Source organism: Vigna umbellata, chromosome 11, assembly GCF_029865625.1.
Source record: "Vigna umbellata cultivar VRB3 chromosome 11, Vumbellata_1.0, whole genome shotgun sequence".
Classification (NCBI taxonomy): domain Eukaryota; kingdom Viridiplantae; phylum Streptophyta; class Magnoliopsida; order Fabales; family Fabaceae; genus Vigna; species Vigna umbellata.
This window is the reverse complement of record NC_142175.1, coordinates 2,898,838-2,924,428: the sequence shown is the minus strand read 5'-3', so window position 1 is coordinate 2,924,428 and position 25,591 is coordinate 2,898,838. Positions and strand designations below refer to the sequence as shown.

The following is a 25,591-nucleotide window of genomic DNA, read 5'->3' as shown; positions in this document are numbered from 1 at the left end:
TCTGAAACTGAGAATCATGCAAAACTGACATCCTTTTTTCAAACTGAGAATTTTATTTGACATCTTTATGAATAGAGGCTTTAGCTTCGGTTCTTTACAGAATTGTTGCCACAAGGTTATGCAAATCTGACATTCCTTACATGACACTGAGATTTTTATTTGACACCTTTGTAAACTAGGTCTATAACTTGGGTTCTTTATAGAACCATTACCATAGGTTTTTCAAACATATTGAGTTTATTATTTTATTAATTGACTTTTCTAAACTACATCTATAGCCTTGGTTCTTTCGATAACCAGTGTCATTATATGTTTCGATTTTACTATGAATTAAAAGTGTATACTAAATTTCAAAATTACCATTGGAAATTTTAATTTTTTATTTTTACGAATTGCTTTAGGCAGCGGTTGTTGGCTTTAATTTTTCTTAATTTTTTAAATATTTTTTATAATTCTTTTTATTTTTATAATTTTTTTTAAATAAGAAAAAATTGTCACGTGTCAAACTGACATTGTGTCACATGACAATGACAATGTGAATTGACACTTGTTAGATATATTATCTTTATCTTTTATGTTCAACACAAGGGAGATTAATCTGATACATATTTTTTTCACTATCTTTAAGATGATATTTAGAGCCTAAGGTTCTTTTGAGAAAAACGTTTATGGTGCCTCTACCACTACATCCGTCGCTGTCGGCGGTGGCACTATCTACTATCACTGTCGTCTATCGCTGTCACTATCGGAGTTCTGGTTTTGACCGACGATCAAATGGTTTTGATTGTTTCGGCCAGGACCACCATGCCATTAACGACGATCGGAGCTCCTACACGCTCTCAGCACCTTTCGAAGTTATGGATTTGTTTCCTTTTTCGTCGTGCATGGTGGCATGTCTAGTAGTAATTCAAAGTGTCGAGGTCGTGTTCATCATGTGTTGTTGCACATCCCATCTTCTCTCAGACACCTATTCAGAGCATCGAGGTTTCTCCTTTTTCCTTTTCAGGTGCCTTGATTAGAAAATCTTAGATTTCTCTCTCCTATTCAAACATGGCTTCTTACGGTACTGTCTCTTCTGACATCTCTTTTGTTACCATTGCATTTGACTCGTCTATATATGCTTTGTTTTTCCCATGGTTTTTGTTAATTTATTTATAGTTGTGGTGACTCTCCAACAATTATCTTTTTATCCATTAGCGACATTCCTCAACGGCGATTTGCAAGAAGAGATTTACATGGAGCAACCTCCGAGATTTGTTGCTCAGGGGAGTCTTTTGGGTTGGTATTTCGTCTTCTATGTCGTCTTGCAAATCATTAGCAATTTGGTGTCACATGAGTGCATAAGCAAATATTTTTACTAAGTCTTATGAATTATATTAGCAACAAGCTTGGTACATACAATTTGTATGCACTAGCTCGAGGGAGAGTGTTAGATATATTATCTATATTTTATATTTATCTTTTATCTTTAGTTAATTTATTATTATTTCTTATTTGTATTTTGGGCTTAATCCATATTTCTTCTATTATAAATAGAGGACTCTATGTACATAGTGTCATGTGTTATTGTGAGATCACGTGTCATTGCATTAGTCTCAATTTGGTTTCTGTATTTTTATTTTGTTTGAATTTAGTCCTAATTTTTTTAAAAAATTAATTTTTTTTATTCCTCTCTAAATTCAAACAAAATTTAATTTGTATATAAATCTTTACGAATATATTTATAAATTTAAAAAAGTTAATTTTGTTAAAAATTTGAATAAAAGTATCAACTTTAATAAAAATATTTGTAAAGATTTATATAAAAATTAAATTTTTGTTTAAATTTGGGAAGGGACAAAATTGTTTAATTTTTTAAAAAAATTAGGACTAAATTAAGACAAAATAAAAATACAAGGACTAAATTGATACAAAATAAAAATAAAGGGACAAAATTAAGATTAATACAATGACACGACAATGACACGTGACACTATAGTATCATATTACATTATCATTTCCACATGGAACAATGTTAGCTTGACATGTGATAACTTTTTTTTTAAATATTTTAAAAAATAATAATAATTAAAAAATATTTAAAAAAAAATCACAAACTGACACGTGACACCCTTTTTAATAATGTTAGTATAGAAATAACAGTAATGATCTAATTGGTTAAATTTTTAAAAAATAAAGACCTAATTAAGACAAAATATAAGTGAGAGATTTATTTGTGATAAATAAGAAAAAATAGAGAGTATTTGTATGTCTAATGTGCTGTAGAACTTTATAAAATAAGTTGCTCATGTACTCCTTTCGTAGTTTATTGATTCATAATCAAATGGTTAAACATTGTTGAAATAATAAAAAAACAATAATTTCAATTAGTACATAATGTTAATTTAAGATAAATATAAGTATCCAACATTATGGGAGTCAGAGTGAGCCAGCAGGTTGCCTCACCACGGGTTAAGCTAAAACCCAACTCACTTTTTCCTGAGTCGGAAATTTTGTAACTTAGCTCAATGCACCACTGGTTAGTGGGTTAGTTGATTGAATCACTTATGAATATTTTATTTTTACAATTTATTTTATATATTTTTTGTAGTACAATAAAAATGGATTAACTTATTTCATTTTATTTTATAGTGGTGAAATCAAAGTGTTTACCTAATTATTTAAATATTATTATAAATATAGTAGTTGAAAACTAAAATAGATGAACATATATAACTTGATAAACAAATAAATTAAACATTTTAACTATTTAAATATTATTGAACAATGTTCTATACTTAAAAATATTAAATTGTGAACCTATATAATTAGAAACAATAAAAATTTTAATACAAAATTTATAAAAATGATAAGAAGTACTAATAAAGTGTTGGTGGTGGGTTACGGGTCATGATCTTCAACCCACCTCAAACCCATTTAACTTGTAAGTGAAATAGTCAGGCTCACTTAAACCATATTTTAAAAACTAAAAGTTTTCCAACCCAAAGCATAAAACCATTAATAAAAAAGAACACAAAAACCACTCAGCAATTGTGTTGTTCCTCCATGGCTTTCCTTAGCTATGATACTCATGGCATCACTAGATTCTGGCTCTTAATTCCCATGGAAATTACACTGTTGCACTAGATTTATGTGACTACAGTGACATAGAAGGACCAACGTCAATCAACAGCTAAACAAATTTTCCAAAGAGACGTCAATGTATGCAAAACATGTAGAACTCAACCAAAAACCAAAAACATAAAAAAAAAAACACCAAAAAACCACTATCAGCGACGTTGAGCAGCAACGAGAATGGAGGTGCGTAAAAAGTAGGCTTCAATGAGAGATGGAGGTCCTCGGGAACTCTTCAATGACGACAATGGACATAAGGAACCTCTTCAACGTAACAATAGAGTGTAGACGAAGGCAGAGGAAGCTGTAATGGAGGTTGTGGCATTCACGCGAAAGTGTAGTGGGTTTCGTTGGAAGATTTCACAAAATGAAAGGCGTTCAGTGACTATAGAAGGTGTGCAATGGATTCGTAGTGGAGGAATGCAGGAGAAAACTACAAAAATGAAGTTGATGTCTTGTAACTTTCATGAAAAGTAACCCTAAACAGACTTTTAGGTTTCAGTTATTAGTAAAATCGAAGCCTAAAGGCTATTATCTTTCGGTTTTACAAATAACCAAAGTTTAAAAGTATGTACTTAGTGATAATTTTGAAATTTGACGAACTATTAAACTTTGATTTCTTTGTAACTGAAGCATCGAGACCTATAAAAATTAAAAAAAAAATACAAAAATACTACCACGTCTGTTTTTATATGTTTCACTTGCTATAAAACAGAAATATATAATGCGATTTCAAAAGGCATCATAGTTTGGGACGGCTTGCACATAAAAAAAATATTTTTAGAGTGTGCATGAACTTAGAGAATCATTAAAATAACTTTTATCTCGTTATCAAACTCTTTATTTATTCGCGGTCAAACAAATTGAATTACGGATTCACCTTATCGAAAAGGCATTGTACATAATACATATGATAAAATCACCACTTATTTCTACTTTAATTTATGAGCACTAAATTATCGGTACATTTTGTACTTAACACTGCGGCAAATCAGCTGGTGGCGGAGGCAACTTCCATGGTTCAGGTCCATTTTCAACCTCAAAAGCCATCGCTAACCCCCATGGCAAATGAGTCTCCAAATGGCAGTGCATAAGCCACATACCTGCCACACCATATACAAACTTAATTTCAAATTCTGGTCATTACAATCCATTCACATAAGTTCATCCACATAATTTTTTTTGCTATAATATAATTATGAATTTAGTTAACGAAAAGATAAATAAACCTGGATTATTTGCTTGGAATCTAATAACGGCCCATCCTCCGACCGGCACTGCAATCGTGTTACGAATCTGAGGATTATTCAAATTAAACTTTGATTCGTCAACGTTTGCATCATAATTCCCAAACCCTTGTGCCAAGACATGGAAATTGAAGCTGTGAAGGTGAATGGGATGATTCTCCCTGGCCAGTATAGCCGTATTCTGAAGCACAACTTGCACCGTCGAGTTGAACCTCAAAGTCTTCACCTTAGTTGATTTTGGTGCAAACGCTATGTCCGTACCGTTAGTCTCCAAAGCTGGATCAGTGTAGTTAAACTCAAACGGAGGATTACTAGGAAAATCTCTTGTGTAAACACCACTCACATTTCGGTACATAGCCTCCATCATAGAAAGCCCCTTAGGCAAAACAAACGACTCATTGTTCATGTTGGCGGAGAGTCTAAAGTTTAGCCCATTACACGCGTTTGGTCCGGTCTCGTTACAGTGGTCTAACCCGATTCCAAAAGTTACGAACATGTGTTCGTCGACGTGACGTGGCACGGGGACCCAGTGGGGCCCGTAGCCCAAGCCCGTGATGTTGGTGTAAAACCTGTGGACCGTGGGTGTGTCTGTTTGGGGCGGAAGGCTTGGCATGACGGGTGATGACGACGTAGCATTGTGGTAAACGAGCAAGCCTCGGGTTATGTTGGCGTTGATTCCGACGTTGGGGTTGGAGTGGTATGGGGTGAAAACCATGTAGTAAGAAGCTAGGGTTTGGTTTGCTGTCATGAGTGCATCCACGGTTTGGCCTGGCGCAAGAACAATAACATCGGTGTTGTAGGGTTTGGTGTAGGAAGCGTCGATCGCTACCACTGTGAATGTGTGATTGGCTATCATGAAAAAGTGTTGCTCATTGAGCGCAGCGTTGACGATGCGTAGCAAATAGGTTTTTCCATGCTTCACCTGCACTTGGTATGTCTCTGAAAAAACCATACTTCAAATTATATTCAATTTGCTTTTCTTAGCTGTACATTGTATTTGACATTTAAACTCCAGTAGTAGTAGGTTTTGAAAAAACGAACACATTGATGTGGACAAATCTGTGAATTCTCACGTATTAGACTCGGTCATATCTTAGTGGATAATTAACTTTTTGAAGAAAACAAGATCGTCACGCATTCAAAATGTTTCGATATAGTATGAGATATATTTGATTTCCAAATTATGGTGAATAGTTGACTTACGATTTTGAGAGCAGTTGTAAGAATCACCGGGCAAGCCGTTAATGGTGTAGGCATCTGACTCAACTGGACCGAGACCAGTTTGCTGTGCATCGTTCTCCACATCAACAACATTAGCATTCCACCACTCCCCTGCAATTAATCATCAAACCTTTTTAGTCATTACAACCTAATCAAAGTCACAAAACTAGGTTTAAGATTGAAAGTAAGTATTTTTTTTTTTAAGAAATGAATTTTAATTTTAACTTAATTTTACAAAATCGATTTTGAGATGAAATTTACATTAACTTATATAATTTAAATTAATTTTATCTTTAATAAAATTTATTCTAGTCAAGCTCAAGTTAACATACGTATTCATTAGGGTTTTTCTTTTAAAAATACTCTTAAGATGTAAAAGATTAAAAGTAAATTTTGAATTTCAGATTAAAGTTTGAATAGCTTAGTGATTAACTAAAGTAAATAAAAAGGTAAAAGAAGAAAAGTACCGATCAATAGAGGGATTTCTTGGTAAAATGAAGGAAAAGGGTATGTGTTTCCTTTTCGAGGGCGAATGATGAGAGCCCCATAAACAGTTGAACGTAGAAAAGAAGAGTGTGAATGCCACCAAAGGGTACCTTCTTGTCCTGTTATGTTATATTTATAGGTATACCTTTCACCAGGACGTATTGGACACTGAGTTACAGATTCAGGACCGTCTGCCCAAGCACTCAAAAGTTGAAATATTCCATGCCTGCATATATATCATGAAAGATACCTAAACATTTAGAATTACCCATCACGTATAATATAATAATAATAATACGACACCAACTCCATAGTTGTTCAATAATTAATATTATTTTGTTACATATTTGGTTAGTCAAAACATTATAACAGAAATGTTAGTCACATTTCCACATAGAAAAATTGCAACTAGAAACTAGAAGAGTTAGATTTGGAAGAAACCTGAGTCTTTTTGCCTTGGATTTAGTTTTTCAAATGATTGAAAATATGTCACCACAGGCCGGTGGAAAGAGAAATCTAATTTTACCAAATTAATAGGGTGATGTGACAGTTTTTCTTAGTTTAGTTGCTACAGTAAACCTTGACTTGACTTGCAATTTACGGTATAAAAACATACATACGCGTGAAGGTTTAATAGCCAATTTAGTCCTCACTTTGGTTGAAAAATCTCAATTTAGTCCCTCGTTATAAAAGTGTTTTGAATTAGTCCTAACTTTTAAAATAGTGGGTCAGATTGGTCCTTTCTGTTAAATATAAGTTAACAAAATTAATGGATGATGATGTGACACAACTTAAAGCTAACGAGGGACCAATCTAACACATCAGCTTTAAGCTGTGTCACATCATCATCCATTAATTTCGTTAACTTATATTTAACGAAAGGGACCAATCTGACCCACTATTTTAAAAGTTAGGACTAATGTAAAACACTTTTATAACGAGGGACTAAATTGAGATTTTTCAACCAAAGTGGGGACTAAATTGGCTATTAAACCTACGCGTGAATAAACGTTTTAGTCAACTTCAATATTGATGTGCCTTTATTTTTACTAATGATAAACAAAAAATCTCCAACTCAAAAACACAATTGATCAAAAAGTTTAATTCATCATTTTTGTTTATTAAAGGTACATTTTTCGTAAAACTTAATGTTTTTTTTAAGATAGGATAAAATATATTAAAGAAAAAAGTGAAGACCAAGGTTTCAACCCGAATAATCTAAAGTGCTGAGTAGTTATTTGCTTGTAAACATTACCAAATAAAAAACCCTAATGAGTTAAAAAATGGTGTCCCATATAATATTCTATGCCGTAAGGATTAAAGGATGAATTTGAACTTAATAAGTTCAAATAATAAATTTAAATTCAATTAAATTTTAACAAATTTATTTATATTATCTATGTTAATAAGTGAAGTTTCAAACAAACAAAAATTTCACTAAAGATAGATTTTAACTTTTTGTCTTATGTCAAGGAAAGTACTTTTAAACTTAACTTTATTAATAAATGAATTTTAAATTTAATCTAATTTTACCAAATTAATTTGTAAAATAAGATTTATATTTATTCTTGTAAAGTGGTTTTTGTTTCTAATCCATGTAAAACTTCTAACAAATTCAATTTTATAAAATAAATTTAAAAAGTGATATTTATACAAACTTATATATTATAAAATTAATCTTATGTATAATAAATGTATGGAAGTATACTTCCAATCCATACATTTAACAGGAAAAAAGGTTAATGTTATAGGTAAATTTTATTCCACGTAAATGTGTGTAAGAGGAATGATTTTATTGAGGTGGAAAATTTTACCAATGAAGGGTAATATTGTAAGGTGAATCGTTAATTGCATGAACCACAAGAGTGTCACCCTCTTCAACGTTAATCGTTGGCCCAGGTAGGCTTCCATTAACTGCTGTAATCACACGCTGATTGCACACCCGTGACACAGTCAGGTTACCAATCTGCAATCAATGAAATTTTAATAAAATGAGATAGATAAAGAAAATTAAAATGACATTACTGAATAATTTTAAATTTTAATCAAGATACAAGGCTGTGTATAAGATATATATTTCTCATTCAGATTTTTCACTGAAAACATTTAAGAGAAAGAAAGCTACATGATTTTCTTCTAACGAAAGAAAAAGAGAAGAATTATGAACTCATACATTGAAAGTGTGTTCAACTACAGCAGCAGAAACGCAGGAAGAAGCTAGGAAAAGAGCAAAAGCCGAGGCCAAAGTAAACAGAAAACGCTTCATGGTCTAAAGAAGTAAGCATATAGGTAAAATTGTAAGTGTATATATAGAGAAAGAAGGATTGAATTTAGCACCATATTACGTGTTTTTGCAGTATATGTAATTATGATATTGCATATGGATATTATTGACATAAGCATTTGAATTTTCTCCACATTAGAGGCAAATCATCGTCATTATGCTAATCATGAATCTTTAGGTTCGCGGTCAGAAGCATCCGCAGTGGGAAATAACAATACAACTTGGTCAATAACTTGTTTTGATCATCTAACCGGAAATTTTGATTAATGACCTCCTGACTCTGACTTGGATAAAATAACACCACCCTCGTTTTCTTTCGGTTAAAGTTTGGATGTTTTGAGAAGTTTAACTTTTACACACACACACGTGTGTGTGTGTGTATATATATATATATATATATATATATATATATATATATATATATATATATATATATATATATATATATATATATATATATAAAGTTTTCCTTTTATTAATTCAAAATAATATGAACAAAGATTCAAATTTACCAGTCGTAGAATATCTTACACTTAACCAATCTCCTTGCCCAAGTGTGAAATTAAGGGAATAAAAAGTAGAACAAAAAAAAAAAGAAAATACTACAAGAGAAATTACTTTTAACACATCCATTATTTTTTACATTGAATATTATTTAGATAATCGATGTAGATGTTATCAATATAAAAAATCAGAGACTTTTTACGAGTCTTAACCGATTGTGTGGAAGAATTGATGTAATGTGATTATTATTTTTTTTTAAGTTGTTTCTATTATACAGGTTTCACAATCTGTACTTGAAAACGATTTGAATCAACTATAACAAATATATTTTGCCAAATACATAAATTTATGACTAACATACTAATCAAATAATTAAGTTGTTTTACTAAACTGTTTAATGTTTTTCTAGTCTATAAAAAATATAAATTAATTAAATAAAATAAATAACTAAATATAATAATTACTTATAAAATGAAGAAATTCACTAGACAACTTGATAAACCATCTATGAACTAAGTGTTAATGATGTTTTATAACTGCTTAGACGTTTCTTGAAGTTCTAATGTGTATTTTGTGTATTTAAGTGATAAAAGCAAGTTCGTAATACATATATAGAAGGTACAAGGTTGAATCGTCTAATACACTATAAACCATGCAATCAAGACTAATTTGGACAGATGGCTGAGAAGAAGCTAAGATTGAAAGTTTAAAAAAGAAAACAAAGTTCTCTTGAAGATAAAAAAGAGAAAATGATAAAGGAAAAATTGTATAGGTAATGTATCGCAACAATATTTTGATGTGCATTTGCTTAAGTGGTCTAGTTAGTCTCGCCCAACATTTTTGCCACCCCCTAAATGTGCATGTTGGAAATGTTTAACAATAAAAGATGTTATTTTGAAAGTTTATCATGTGCAAGAAAATTGTTGATGCATAATCAAATAAAAACTTCAAATCTTCTAAATCAAATTTATAATATATATATATATATATTTTTTTTTCTTTATTTATTTCAATTAGAAACAAACTTTATTAAATTATAAAATTATAAATAAATGTAGGTCAATAATTATAAATAATATAATAATTAAGTTATGATGGTTAAAAATGTCGTAATAAAATTAGAATATGGACTTTTAAAAATGTTGCTACTTACATTACTAATGTTTTTTACTAATAAAAGTTATGACAATTTTAACCGTCATTATGTACATATGATGTTACTTTATATATAGTTTGATAAATGGTGGTTATTGTAGTGGTTTATTTGAAACTGTTATATTATATTTTTTTGTGACTACTAAATATGTCTATGCACCCAAACAGGTCCGGCTCGTATAGTGACTATCAGTAAGTGACTTGGTAGATTATTAAGCAGTTCTCTGTTGCCTACCAAGATAGTTCTAGTCGAACCTTCCATGTAGTTTGTTATCTATCAAGGTGGTCCTGATTGAATTTCCATTCAGTTCTCTATTGCCTACCAATGCAGTTCTAGTTAAACATTCCATATAATTTTCTATCACTTGCCAAGGGAGTCTTGGTTGAAACCTTAACAACATGCAAAGTTCAACCTCTTACTTCAACATGGTCATTATGCGGCAAAAACAAAGTACTCGGTCATACATGCATCCACTAAAAGTATGAAGAAAAAGACAAGTCATGATAGAAAAACACAGGGTTGTCAAGAGAGGTCATTTCATTGATTGGGAATTGATTGAGAATTTCATTACATCATTAGTGGCCTAACTACTCGGTCACCCATAGAAAAAAAAGAAGCAAAACCAAAACCACAATTCTTTCAAGCTAATATACTCATCAGCTCCATTGTCACAATGATCATCATCCTCGACCATTGGATTAATGACAACTAAAGGAATCACTCTAAAGGTCTCTCCTCAAAATTTTTCACCAACATCTTTTGCCACAGCTTCATTTTGGGTTGCCTTAGCGACCACTATCTCATCAACATCCAACAGTCGACCTTTAAAGATTTGTTCATGTTGAATCTTACATATTTGGAAGAGAACCTCTTGATAGAGGAACTAATCCTAGTGGATGGTCTTTTTAAATTCTTTGGTATGCTAAGTAAGAATGCATTTCTATAGCTCAACCACGTCAGCCTCTAATATTGCTCAGCCTTGCTTCTCCTCTTCTAGTTCTTTCTTTAAGGCCTTTTTCTATTCCTTTATTTCATTCTACCTGTTCTTAACTTTTTTTCTTGGATTTGAGGCACCTAGTCCGTCAGGTCTTCAACTACTTGACCTCATCTTCAAAGGCCTTCTTTTGCTGGGAGATTGGAATTGGTTCATTGTAAAAATGGAACCTTGCTTGATTGGTCTAAGTTTCATCATGGGAGTCACCATGCACAAATAAAAATAATGAAAAGCTAAAAGAAAGGAGAAGAAGGAGAGAAAGGAGGAAGAAGATGAATCAAATTACAGTATTTACATACAGAATTTACTAATGGATTTTCCTTTGGTAATTACCGATGGTTATAAATTTCCATCAGTAAATATTATCAACTGCATTTTTACCGACATATTTTGATGTCGAAAATCCATCGAAAAAAGTTGTTACTGACGGAATTTTGATGTTTTCGACAAATTTTGATCATACGTAATGCTTGCTTTTTTTTGTATTTTGTAGCACACTTTTCACACAAATGGCAACCTCAAATCAATTTTTTTTAAACTTGGTGGTTAATTAGGTCGAATGAGGCCTTTATTTATAACAGTTTTTGTAACTGTTGCCTCCTACCCAAATAGGCCAAACGAATTAGGTTAAAATGCTCAAGAGTCGTGACTCTTATCCTTGCAAGCAACACATCATTTCATGTGTAACTTTGTCAATATGCCTCTGCACCTTCCTCACCACATTAGCTCTAACACTAAATCATTACAACCTCGTTACACTTCTCGAGGTTGGGGGTTATTATAACTATAAGGTCACAACCAATTAAAGATTTATAAATTTTCTTTGCAAAAATTTGCAAGATAACTACTGAATACTGAATACTATTGTTCTCTAAAGCTCTTTGGATGCCTTTAACATGTCATGAAAAGACTAGGGGGCTGATGTACTGTACATGGCCGAGTACCCCTCGACCATATTTGTGGTCTCGTCCTAAGACGATATGACACAAAATACATCCCAATTGCCTGCATCCAAATAGGTTCAACTTGTATGGCGACTACCACTAAATAGTTTGACCAATTACCTACTAGTTTATCAGAACTAATGATGTACTAACTACTCTACACAAGGTAAATGGGCCACAAGGCCTAAGCCTAAGTCCATCTTCATAAGGGCCTACAAATATAATAAATTTTATATTATAAATAGCACAATCGTTGAGATACTTTATTTGTGTTCTCATTAATTACAGTTAATAGTATGCTGATGTTTGAGATTGACTTAAACGTCATAATTTTTTTACAGACGCAAAGGTTGAAGAAGTTCATGGAGTTGAAATCTTTGGAGAGTACCTCTTCGACTATGTAATAACAGTCACATCATAAAATAACAAGAACTACAATTTACTTGATTTTTGGTAGTGTGATTAGGTGTTATCAATGATTTGTTTTCAAAATATTTATGATGATTTCTTTTATCAGACTTTTCAACCTGGAGTTTATTGGCCATCAATTTTCATTACTAAAATTATTGTTTTTTCTAGTGTTGTCAAAATGAGTTGTAACCCGCGAGCTAACCCAGCCCACCACGGGGTCGGGTCAGGTTGGGTTTGAAAAAAATGTAATTTTTTTTATGCGGACTAGTTTTCAACCCCGCTCATCCAGGTTGAATGCATGGTGAGCCGGGTTGACTCACCAACCCGCCTAATTTAATTTAATTATTTATTATTTTGTGTTTCGATATTATTAATTACATATTTTTTATTATATTGTAGATGAGAATAAAGAAAAAGATGTTTCAAGAGAGAAAAATATTATAGATTTATCTATTCAAGATTATAATATTATAAATGGACAAGTGATTCAAAAATTATCAATGTTAAAAACTTATTTGTTTGCCTTTTGTGTTTGTTTTTGGATTATGCTTGGATTGTATGATACTTGTTTTAATTGTTTTTGAAGTTTAATATCATTTTAGAGTGAAATTTATTTAGATTTGAATTAAAAAAATTATATTTTTTTTATTTTAAAAAAATTTATAATTAAGTGAGCTAGTGAGTCAACCCGTTTAACCCACCAACCCGTAGTGGGTCGAGCCGGATTTGAATTTTTTCAACTTGCTAATAAATGAGTCGGGTTGAGTTGGTTCACTAAGTGACCAACCCGTGGTGGACCGCGCCGAATTGGACCGACACTAGTGCAAAAAAGACCTTTAACGTCACCCTTTAGACGTCTGACCCTCGAATATCCAACGTAAAAAATGACCGGTGGCATTTTTCGTAAATAAAACAACTATTTAGACGTCGGTTATGGAAGGGTCCGACGTCTAAATACTCATATACGTCGACTCCCCCGAATAGACGCCAAAACTAAACGAAAAATTGGGGACCGACGTCTAAACCCTAAATCCAGAAATTTAAAAGTCACTTTTTGACTCCATTTAGACGTCTGACCCTCGAATATCCAACGTAAAAAATGACCGGTGGCATTTTTCGTAAATAAAACAACTATTTAGACGTCGGTTATGGAAGGGTCCGACGTCTAAATACTCATATACGTCGACTCCCCCGAATAGACGCCAAAACTAAACGAAAAATTGGGGACCGACGTCTAAACCCTAAATCCAGAAATTTAAAAGTCACTTTTTGACTCCATTTAGACGTCTGATCCCGCCACTTCGACTTCTGAAGCACTTTAGACGTCTGTTAATTGGGAAACCGACGTCTAAACCCTAAATCCAGAAATTTAAAAAGTCACTTTTTGACTCCATTTAGACGTCTGATCCCGCCACTCCGACTTCTGAAGCACTTTAGACGTCTGTTAATTGGGAGAACCGACGTCTAAACCCTAAATCCAGAAATTTAAAAAGTCACTTTTTTACTCTATTTAGACGTCTGATCCCGCCACTCCTACTTCTAAAGCACTTTAGACGTCTGTTAATTGGGGGAACCGACGTCTAAATTTTGGCATTAAAACACCGTGAACACGAGACAGCCGTTACACGCACTCATTGTTCATCATCTTCGTCGGTTTTTCTCTCTACGCGTTACGTTTTTCAGGTTCGTTTTCTCACTTTTGCCCCGTTTTAAATTAATTTTACTCCGATTACATTAGTCTTTGATGCATTATCTTTCATTTGAACCGATTAAAATGTGTTTTCGTTGGGTTTTGGTGCAGTTATTCTCGTGTCTTTAGGCGGCGTTCTATGGCGGCGATTTCTTGCGTTTTGTACTCCTCCAATTCCCTCCACTACGTTTCTAAAACCATCCAATAAAAAAAATGTACAATACATTCTCTTCAACTAAAATATAAAGTTGCAAACTTGAATCACCATGAGTCAGGAGCAACCTCAGAGACGTCTAACCTGTATGGATCGGACATCTATATAGATGTCGGACCTATATAGGTCGGACGTCTATAGAGACGTCTGACCTAAAAGGTCCGACGTCTCATTAACGTCACCCATATAGACGTCGGACAGAGATCAGACGTTAAAAGCCCAAAATAACAGATGTCTAAAATCCTTTTTGCACTAGTGCGGGTTACCCTTTTTGATAACTCTAATTTTCTGTTAGATGTTCGCGGCAAATTAGTTTTTTATTTTCAAAAATATTTATTATTCATGTGTCATGACTAAAGTAATAATATTATCACATAATCCATCACAATTTGTAAAGGATTTAATGTCGTTACAAATGTTTTTCAAATTTTTGTTTTCTTTTCTAATAATCCATTTTAACCGTGATTTATCTGATTATTTTAGTTTTCATGATTTTGAAAATTGCCGAGCTTTACCTTGCGTGTTTGTTGATGTTTAATTACTGAACATAATCAAGTTGTAATTTAGTAAACGTAATGTATGCGCAGACGTATCAACAAGCTTTTGGTTAGTAAGTATTCTATAATGAAAGTCAGAATATGGGTGCTTTTGAACAATTGAAACAAATTAACATTCCAAGGGAAAAATAAATTAACAAAGGCGAATGTTAGGCTATTTGTCAGGTCAAGTTATATACGTATATATAAATTACAAGGCAACCGAGATAATCTTTTTATGACTATACTTAGTCATTTTATATACGTATATATTTTAATAACAACGATAGTTTTTATAAGAACATGTTTTATATTATTGACAACTTTTTTCATAATATATATTCAATTTGCTTAAAACTGTGATACTAATTTAAGGATATAATATAAATATTTGTTCATTTTTTGTGTAAATATAACCAATCTTGTTTTTAATTATATTATATAAGTTTTTACGAAATTCTTACAACAAATAATTTAAATTCTATTGAAACTATCTGTTAAAAAATTCATAGCGGTTGAAAATTACGCAAACTGACCCGGCAGTCATTAATTAGTTTTGACAAGTACGACATAATTGAGTGTTGCATATTATAAAAACTAATCTAGTATTTTGGCAGCCCTGTATTTCCAATTTCATGTTTAAAAATAAAAAATGGCAACTATGAAAAGGGTATAGACTCTTGATTAATTTCTGGAGATAAATTAATTTTTTTCACAATTTACATTCCTCAACTATTATATATGGTTCTTCAAACTAAACAGAACTATTTGCGAAGAATTAACTATCGAGCACTATTAGTGTTGTTTTTAATTCACGTTCGAAAGGAAAAGGCAAATTTAACACTTCGAAAAAAAAAAGTTAAAGTCACTAAAAAATAAACTATTTTATTGTGTAAATATTATGTCGGTAGGGACTATGTTAAAAGGAAAAATAAGACAACGCACGAGAAAACAATTAAAGAAATAAATGGGAGATTAACGTGTTATTTTAAGAGTAATTGGGTATCAAGTCACAGGGTTGAAAGAATAGCCCAACTTTGATGGTGTATTACACTTTATTTTTCTCAATAAAGAAAATGAAATTAGAAATGTATATTACAAAATAGTAATCCTATAAACATTGACCAATGCACGTTTTTGTTTAGCACTTAGGAAGATCAGCAGGAGGTGCGGGCACTGACAACGAAGGAGTGGGTCCATTCTCAACCTCGAAAGCCATGGCTAGCCCCCATGGCAGATGCGTCTCCAAATGGCAATGAACAAGCCAAACACCTACGAAATATTTAATTATATTTAATTAGAAAATATTAATTCATAAATTTAAAATTGATTATTTGATGAAAGAAATTAACGAACCTGGATTATTTGCTTGGAATCTAATGACGGACCATCCTCCCACGGGCACAGAAATAGTGTTACGTATTTGAGGGTTCAAAAAATTGAACTTGGGTTCGTCTCTGGTGGCGTTGTAATTCCCAAACCCTTGAGCCAAAACATGGAAGTTAAAACCGTGAATGTGCATGGGGTGGTTCTCCGTCGTAATGATGGCGGTGTTCTGAAGCACAATCTCAACCGTCGAATTGAACTTCAACGTCTTCACCTTCGTTGATTTCGGTGCGATTTGGAAGGCAAACGGCATCTCAGTCGTTATGTTTGGGTTGGTATAGTCAAACTCAACCGGAGGCCGATTTGGAAAATCCCTAGTGTACACCCCATCGACGTTGTTTCCGTAAAACGCTTCAAGCATCGATACCCCTCTGCCACGTGGCAGGACGAAGGACTCGTTGTTCATGTTGGCAGAAAGTGGACGCGTGGACTCCGAGCAGCCTCCTGAGAAATTGTTGCAAACCGTGAAGCCAATCCCGAAAGTGATGAACATGTGCTCGTCCACGTGGCGTGGCACGGGGATCCAGTGGGGTCCACCTGCCAGGCCCGTGATGTTAGTGTAGAACCTGTGGGCTTTTTCGGTGTCGGTCTGAGCGGGAAGGTCCGGCATGACGGGCTTTGCTGACGTGTTACCGTCGTAAATGATCAGACCTCGGGTAATGTTGGCGTTGATTTCTATAAGAGGAGCGGAATGGTATGGGCTGAAAGCCATGTAATAAGAACCGACGCTCTGGTTTGTTCTGAGGAGGACATCGACGGTTTGACCCGGAGCGAGCACTAGAACGTCGGTGTCGTAGTGATTGGTGTAGGCAGCGTCGATGGCTACCACTGTTAACGTGTGGTTCGCTACCTGGAAGAAGTGTTGCGTATTGAGTGCAGCGTTGATGACGCGAAGCATGTAGGTTTTTCCTTGTTTCACTTTCACCTGGTACGTTCCTGAATTTATGACATGGTTATAAAAAATAGAACACAATAGAATGAAAGATGAACCAAATTATTTGCTTTACATCTCTGAAATGGATTGAAATATTGGAGTTACCATCCTGAGAGCAGTTATATAGATCGCTGGGTAAACCGTTGATTGTATACGCATCAGACGGGATTGGCGCCTCTTGGGACTCCGTTGCATTGTGCTCAACCTCTACAACATTAGCATTCCACCACTCACCTGCAAATTTTCAAAATAGTGGCATATTTAAAATAAACTTGTTTGTATATGACAAATCATACTCAATGAGAGGAATTTTTTTTTTCTTAAATTCGGGAAAAAAATTGAAAGGAATGAGTACCAAGCAGTACTGGGAGTTCTTGGTAAACTTTAGGAAAAGGGTAGGAGTGTCCTTGTCGAGGGCGAATGAAAAGGGCACCATAGACTGTAGCACGTAGAAAAGAGGAGTGTGCATGCCACCAAAGTGTCCCTTCTTGTCCCGTTAGGTTAAATTTGTATGTGTAACTGCTGCCAGAATGTATTGGGCATTGAGTTACAAATTCAGGACCGTCTGACCATGGGGTTAAAAATTGAAGAATTCCGTGCCTGCAATTAGAAATATGAACATTTCCATATTAATTATATTATTTTTCTCTATATAGACTTAAAAATTCTATAGTATTTTTAAATGTTTTAAACCATTTCTTTCTTATATATTGATATCTATAACCTCCATAATTCTCACATGTTTATATTTAAAACTATATTTTTTTAATTATGTATATTAATCTTTAAAAAATTAAAAAGATATTTCAGTACAGTGTAACTACTTATATAAAATAAAAAATACTTATTACTTTTCATTTTTGGGCAGGTTGAGAATAGACAACGTCAGTACTAAATTGCTGTTTTCTCAAGAGTGAACCAATAAGTCAACTTTTCGCGTTACTTTAAGATAATAACTTTGACATCTCTACTTTTCATTAATAAGAAAGAAAAAAAGAACAAAATTTAACGGCTATATAAGAGTGCATATATAAACATATATAAAGCAGATGTCCCAAGTCATTATTTAAATAATTGTTAAGCCCAACCTCGTTTTGTTTGTTTAATATATGTTTTCTATGGTTTTACTTGATCATCGAGAGAGAGAAGAATTTTCTTACCAATGAATAGTAAGATTGTAGGGTGATTTGTTGAAGACATGAACAACAACGGTATCACCCTCTCGAGCGTTAATTGTAGGTCCTGGTAGGGTTCCATTAACGGCAGTGATCACTTGTTGACGACACAAGCGTTGTACAGATATGTCTTCCACCTACATAACAGCACAAAACATTAGTAAATTAATGCATACTATCCCATGAAATGAAAAGAACGGAACAAACTCATCATACATTGAAAGTGTGTTCCACAATCGCAGCATGAGCCAATGAAGAAGCTAGCAAAAGAGCAAAAACCCAAAACACAAAACGTTTCATTTTGTGATAATATTAGCTTAGCTTAACGAAATGAAAGAATGGTTTTGAATATGCTGTACAACGAATACGAGTTTAATATATATAGATTAGACCTGAGTTTGACTATTCAAAAAAATTACGTTTTTCTTGTTGTGGTGGGAATATTTGCAAAGGTTTTCTTTGATAGAACCAAAAGCAGTTGAATTTTCGTCGGATGAGGAGTTGGATGAACTTTTTTATGACGAATTAGCGTAAAAAATCTGTACACTAATATTATGTGATCACGATTCGTCAATATTTTAGAACTTTGACCTAAACAGGATATTTAAATGTGCTTGCTGTTTCTGACTATATATGGTAAGGAAAACCGATTATACCATTATTTATTACTACTCGATATGAAAGTGCACCATATTTTCATTTTATCACGTTTTTAAAAAAATTGATATATTGACATGGTAGTTAAGGTAATACAAGTCATTACAGAAACAATTTCTAAGTAGATTTGTTCATTGAACTGGGTGACGTGCTTGAGATTAATTAATACTAGTCAGCATGGTAACGAAAGTCAGAATGCGAGCTTCAATCATTCAAAGATGTTCAGAGTGAAGGGGAACAGAACACTACTGTTGATATATGTACGGCCAAATGAGGCCAGTTTAGTTACGACAAGTTATTTATGTGCTTTTTCTTGTAAACAATTAATCAGGAAGATAAAAAGTTTATTATTGTGGATGAAAATAACTTTCAGGTCACAAATTGTACTTGTAACATCCCAAAATATAGTAATTACCATAATTCAGAATTAATTACAATTAACAGCAACATAAACAGTCTTTGCATTAAACTCAGCGTTTAAAAGCCGAACGGCATCAGTACAAAAGAACGTACGTTCAAAATAGAATTCAGAGATAAACAGGACGAACGGTTTTACAAAACATTTAACCGTACGTACAACTATTCTACCATTTACATCACAAATCTAACGAGCGCTCTAAGGCTCGGCCTTGACTTCCACCTCAACCAGATTTGCATCTTCCAAATTTTCTTCTTCCAGTATTTCTTCAAGAGATGCACCACCATCTGCTCACATCCACACGGATGATCATTGCATTTTGACAAGACGAACGTACAAGGACATGAGATAACACAATGGAAAATGCAAGGGTAAGCTTATAATATTTAATTTATACAATTAACACATACATTTAACACTTCAATTTATACATACAACATGTAACTTTATCATATAATTTAACATAGAAATATGTATATAAAGACAGACCGTCCGGACTGTATGAACCATGTAGTTACAAGCGTCCTTGCACCCGAGTGGTGTACTAGCCGGGATATACCTAATCAGCTACCACTCGAGGTTAATCCCTCGCCCATAACTAAGCGATGAACGAAGAACCTCTTGCCATTCCCACACATGACTACCCCCTTCTACGTGAAGATGAGTATCACGAAATATCAGGATGGACCGCAAGTCCTAACTTATCCATGTTCATACTTTACCAAATTTAGCATTTAATACAACTGAGACGTTCCTCCATGGAACGCTCGTTCAAATTCCATAATCATAAAATCACTTAATATAACGTTCGCACTGTAATTTATCATAATTCATAATCAATCTCATCTTTAACTTTAAGAGTACAAAAGGACGAACGTTCAGTCCTTTGAAGAAAATAGGACGAACGTCCAAATACAGTACTGGATGGACGGGCGTAACTCTCTGTTTGACCAGTTAAATGAACTGACTATATTGAAGGTATAATGATACTTAGAAAATTTCATAATATAGATCTTGGACCAGATTCAATGTATCAAGGATGGTCAATAACACTTATAATTTTCTTTGTAAAATTTTGTATATACAGAACTGATGCCAGTATTTGAACGAGCGTAAGAGGATAGATATTCAAATGTTGGAACGAACGCTATTTTGGACGAACGCTTCGGTATCCGACCGAGCGCTGTTTAGGACGAACGCTTCGGTATCAGACCGAGCGCTGTTTAGGACGAACGTTCGACATAAGGCCGAACGATATTAAGGACGAACGTTCAGTAAAAGACCGAACGCTATAAGGGCGAACGTTCGACAGAAGGCCGAACGCTATAAGGGCGAACGCTTCGGTTAAAGACCGAGCGTTCCGTATTTATAAAGTTTCAAATATTTACATACAGCTGAGCTGAACCGAACGCTCAGACAATCAAATGGGGACGCTCGTTCTCGAGCAGAATTCTTTCCAAATGAAGGAATTCCATTCTAAGTTATTTTAAGGAAAACCGAACGGTCTAAGACCGTATGGTGACGAGCGTCATTTATCAAAGGGGATGATTTAAGTTTCAGATTTCTCAAACTTAACAAATTTCCAGATTTCAACCTTTAAACTTATACTTTATACTTCATAGGATTTTCAATTTATAAACTTTATAACATGCATTCCAGTAACTTCATATTCAACATCAAAATACAGATTTACTTCATACAACATAACATCCATTTTTCATACGTATCAAACCAACATGCAGATCAATCAAAATCAGAAATCATATTCCATAACAGTGATCGTCCATACAGCTCAAACATCATACTTTTCATACATGCAATCCAGATTACACAACATGCAAGTATAAATTAAACATATAAGCTTCCCTTACCTGGATAGCAGTGTTCGCTCAAATACAAAGATTGGATTTGTCTCCTACGATCTCCTAACCTCAGTTTCACTAATATTCCCACTTGATCTAAACATCGAAATCAGAGTTTACTCAGAAACAGTCCATGCATGAACCGAGAACATGGTTTCGACTGAAACCCTAACAGAAGAGCTACTGGGGAAAGGAACTTACCAGCTTAGGATCTAATTCTGTTCGGTCCAAAAGGAAGACCACAACAGTACGAACACTCCTACGGTGCTGCAATCGTGATCGGAGAAGAGATGTGAGTTTTACAGTAAAGAGAAATTCACTGGTTTTAGAGAGAAGTTGGAGAAGATGAAGAGGTGAGCTTCGTGAGGAAGAAGGTGAGTGGTGCAGGAGAGAGAGAGAGTTTTCAAAAATTCTGGTTTTGTTAACTCGCGTTCGTTTGAACGAACGTGTCCCAGGCTGACACCTGCACACCAAACTCTGTATTTGGAAGTCTCTCCAGTGACACGTGGCGTGGTGCATGTGAGGCAAAGTGCGTTTTTAATGTTGTAGAGAATGATGTGGCTCGGTTTCAGTGCACAGCAGAGGGTTTATCAGATTTGGAAATGGGTTTTAAATGAGATAAGCATGGATTGTGGTGTGCATTAATGGTGATATGACAGGTAATTTACAGAGTTAATTTTCAGGGTCTCACAGTACTAGTCAAATACCTGTGGATCAAATTAGTATTGGTATTGTACTAGTATGATATGGTATATAAAACACAACCGAATGTGTGTTAAGTGTATGTATCTAAATAGGTCGAGCTCGCGTGATGATTATTACTAAACGGCTTGACCTAATACCTATTAGCCTATCAGAATTAATGATGTACCGACTACTATGTAACTTGGTATAATATGATCAAACATTGGCTCAAACAAAGAAAATGGATCATTAGGTCCAAGTCATATAGATTAGAATCCATAAACATAATAAATTATATTAAAAGTAGCATAATCGTGGAGGTATTTTATTTATATTTTCATTAATTACACTTAATACTCTGCTATAATGTTTGGTTTGAGCGTCAAAATATCTTATGCAAGCACAATCTTAGTTGACTTTAGGAGGATGAGTATTGAAGAGGAGGAGGAGAACGAGCATTTTGGAGAGCGAAGGTTGAATAAGTTCGTGGAGTTGAAATCTTTACAGGATACCTCTTTAACTTTGTGTAAAAGCAAAGAATAGGCTACTTAGTCCTCCTTATCTCTTTTTGTTGGTTATAATATTACTTTTCCTTAATTACACCCCCAAAACCAATTTAGTGTTGAAACAATTCCCTCCACGTTTTGGCTCTAGCAATAAATTTATTAATTAACTATTGATTAAAAGAAGTCGCCTTAAGAATCTAAATAACTAAAAGAAGCATTACCTTCAATAAAATAAAAATAACATGAAGGAGACCAAGTTACACTAACTATAGCATTAAGTCTCCATGTCCTATCCAATATTGCTCCAACTTCTAATGAATTCAAAACTATGTTATATCTCCAATACAAATACACCTCTTTCTCAAGTGGTAAGTAAAATTTATAATTCCACTACCTCCAAATTAAAAATAAAACTATCCTTCACTCTAGCTAAAACTCACAATTGCACTTGAAAGTTAAAATAACAAATAGTAAGTGCTTTGAATGAGAGTTGGACCCATGACATCCATTGATATAACATTTAACCAACTTAGCTACAACACCACTTAATCATAAGACAATCTTAATAACTTAAATAAAAAATAACACTCTTTAATTAAATCTAGGCTTAATTGCTTACTTGGTCCCTATGTTAAGTGAGTTTTTTCAGTTTAGTATCCAGTTTTAAAAATGCATCTATTGAGTCCTAAAGTTGTAAAAGTTGTTTAAATGAATTCCCCTCCGCTAAATTGGCTTAAACGGAGTTAACTCTGCGTTGACGTGGCTATAAAAGCTGACTTTTTTTCTTCTCTCTCATCTTTTCCTTCTAAACGTTTAGCTTTTTCTCTTTCTATATTAATGATTTTCATAAACGAACATTTTTTTTTTCTTTTTCTCTTTTTGCAGTTTGGTGGTGACGAGGGAGAAGTGGTCCTGGGCGGTGGTGATGAGGATGTAGAAGTGGAGGAGGAGGAATAGGGAAATGATGAGAATGGAGAGAGGTGTGTTGTGGGAAGTGGACCACCACAAGCCACCACCGCAACCTAGCACCACCGTTGATCATCTTCACCGCCATCAAACCCTATTTCGCCTCACCACCATCAACACAGACCTGCAATCAGAAAAACCCCAACCGCGAAGCCGTCACACTCATCTTCTTCACCAAAAGCCTCCATAGCTTCGCGTAACCAGGACACCATCGACCCATCCCCTTCTCCATCATTCTCGCGCAACAAACTCCATTGCGAAACCTTCACCGACCTAAATCGCCCTACTGTTCAAGCCAGAGGCACCACCCCCAATCTTCTGCGCAAACCAGATGCACCATCAAAGTCGTGCGCCTTGCACCTGCAAGAAGAGAAACCAAACAATCCATATCCAAAATCACACAACCATAAAAAACACGAATCATCTCCACAGTAGGACAAACAAGTCGCGCCCTCATGACAGCCTAGGAGAAACCCTTTCTCCCTTTTAACTTTGATCCAGGGATTAAGGGTTTGTTTTTGCTATTTTGTTATTTATTGTTATGAGATCTGGTGATGGGTTTTAATGTTGAGAAATTTCATTGAGTATGACGAAGCTATGATCTCCACGGCGATGGAGTTGTTCTTTCAGGTTCTAACGCCCTGACAAAGATAAAAGACTCAGGTAGCGAAGCGTAACAACAATAATTAGATGGTGAGAAAGGATATGATTGGACTTGACCATGGCGTGAAGTAAAAGGGTAGTGTTGAGGGACTTTGGGTGCTGATGATGGAAGTGGTTGAGTCAAAAGTAATGTGTAGTTTGTGGAGGGTCTGCATTTTTGATTTAGCAAGGATTGGTCATAGGTATTGGAATTGAAAAAATGTGATGAATTGGTTGAATTAATGGCTGGGGTTGAATGTTTCAGGAAGGCTCTTTGGGGAGAATCAAAGAAACCTTGATTGGGGAGAGAAAAGAGAGAGAGAGAGAGAGAGAGAGAGAGAGAGAAAGATGGCAGCAACAGTAAAGCAAAGAGAAAAAAATGCATCCAGGTCAGCACAAACTTAACTCTGTTTATGCTAATTTAACGGAGGGGACTTTATTTATACAATTTTAACAACTTTGGGATTCAATAGATTCATTTTTAAAACCGGATACTAAACATAAATTCACCTCTTAACATAGGGACGAAGTAAGAATTTAAGCCTTAAATCTACTAATAAAAGATATTTTTTTCTTAGTCATATAGATAAGTCTTGTTCATGTGAGTTGTGTACTCTATTTGCCTTTGTAGGGTACTTAAAGCTATTAACTTGTATAAAACATAGGAATTGTCCTATAGTTCTCAATCGTGGGGTGGATTTGCTTTTGTCTAGATTATGAAGCTTTTAGATTTAAAGCCTTAAGTTCTTATTGATGTTATGCGGTGGATTTGCTTTTGTCTAGATTATGAAGCTTTTAGATTTAAAGCCTTAAGTTCTTATTGATGTTATGCTTGCACATGTTCGTAACGAGTTTCCAAATCTTCGTCAAAACTTTGTTGCATCTCGCATTTCGGCTACCACTAATTAAATATTTTTCTTATTTTTATTAAGGATTTTCTTCATAATGCATTGATAGTGTGAGGATTCATCATTTTTACTGGGAACGCTGATGTTAAAGTTTGGCTTCTAGTCAGTACCATCCATGCTATGGGTGGGGAAGAATTTTACTCATCTCTAAGGAGGAACATGACTCAGGAGCTGGATTATTGCTCTTCAATGATGTGAATATGAGCTAGTTAACAAAAATAAATGGGAGATCTACTTGCAAAAGCTCTCAAATGCTTAAGTTAATAAGAGTTTATGGAAATTATGAGTAATGCGATAGTAGTACAAAATATTAAGTGAGTGACTACTCAGTATAATGGAATCGTGTATTAATAGGCCTTTTTATAGTTATTAAATAATAATTGAATTATATATCACTCGAATTATCACTAACAAAATTTATATTCCAATATTTTAAGGATAATTTCAAATGTATTTGGACCCAAGGATGTTACGCCTACTTACAAAGAAAATATCACGTAATATATTTAAACTAATAATAAAGATGATTATTTAATTTTTATAACTATGTTATTCATTATTATGAACCAAATTAAGTTCAGAAAAATTGTTATTAGAGATATAAAATTGCCTATACAACTCATAATTATTTTCTTGATTTAAGGATGACACA

General features: G+C 33.9%; 2 protein-coding genes across 2 annotated transcripts; both read right to left on the bottom strand.

The window, feature by feature from the left end:
• Positions 1-3,944: 3,944 nt before the first annotated feature.
• On the bottom strand, positions 3,945-8,368 carry LOC148190764 (laccase-7-like). Its single transcript, XM_088102291.1, has 6 exons — positions 8,242-8,368; positions 7,883-8,034; positions 6,050-6,294; positions 5,565-5,693; positions 4,344-5,300; positions 3,945-4,217 (listed from the first exon to the last, which is right to left on the bottom strand). Exons 1-6 carry the CDS (start codon positions 8,332-8,334, stop codon positions 4,090-4,092), a joined length of 1,704 nt encoding a protein of 567 aa, XP_087958417.1. The 5' UTR covers positions 8,335-8,368; the 3' UTR covers positions 3,945-4,089.
• A 7,403-nt stretch (positions 8,369-15,771) lies between these two features.
• Positions 15,772-18,633, bottom strand: LOC124846991 (laccase-7-like). The gene is made up of 6 exons (XM_047324371.2): positions 18,513-18,633; positions 18,282-18,433; positions 17,477-17,721; positions 17,227-17,355; positions 16,158-17,123; positions 15,772-16,073 (listed from the first exon to the last, which is right to left on the bottom strand). The coding sequence occupies exons 1-6, from the start codon at positions 18,594-18,596 to the stop codon at positions 15,943-15,945; spliced, it is 1,707 nt and encodes a 568-aa protein (XP_047180327.1). The 5' UTR covers positions 18,597-18,633; the 3' UTR covers positions 15,772-15,942.
• Between the last annotated feature and the right edge of the window lie 6,958 nt (positions 18,634-25,591).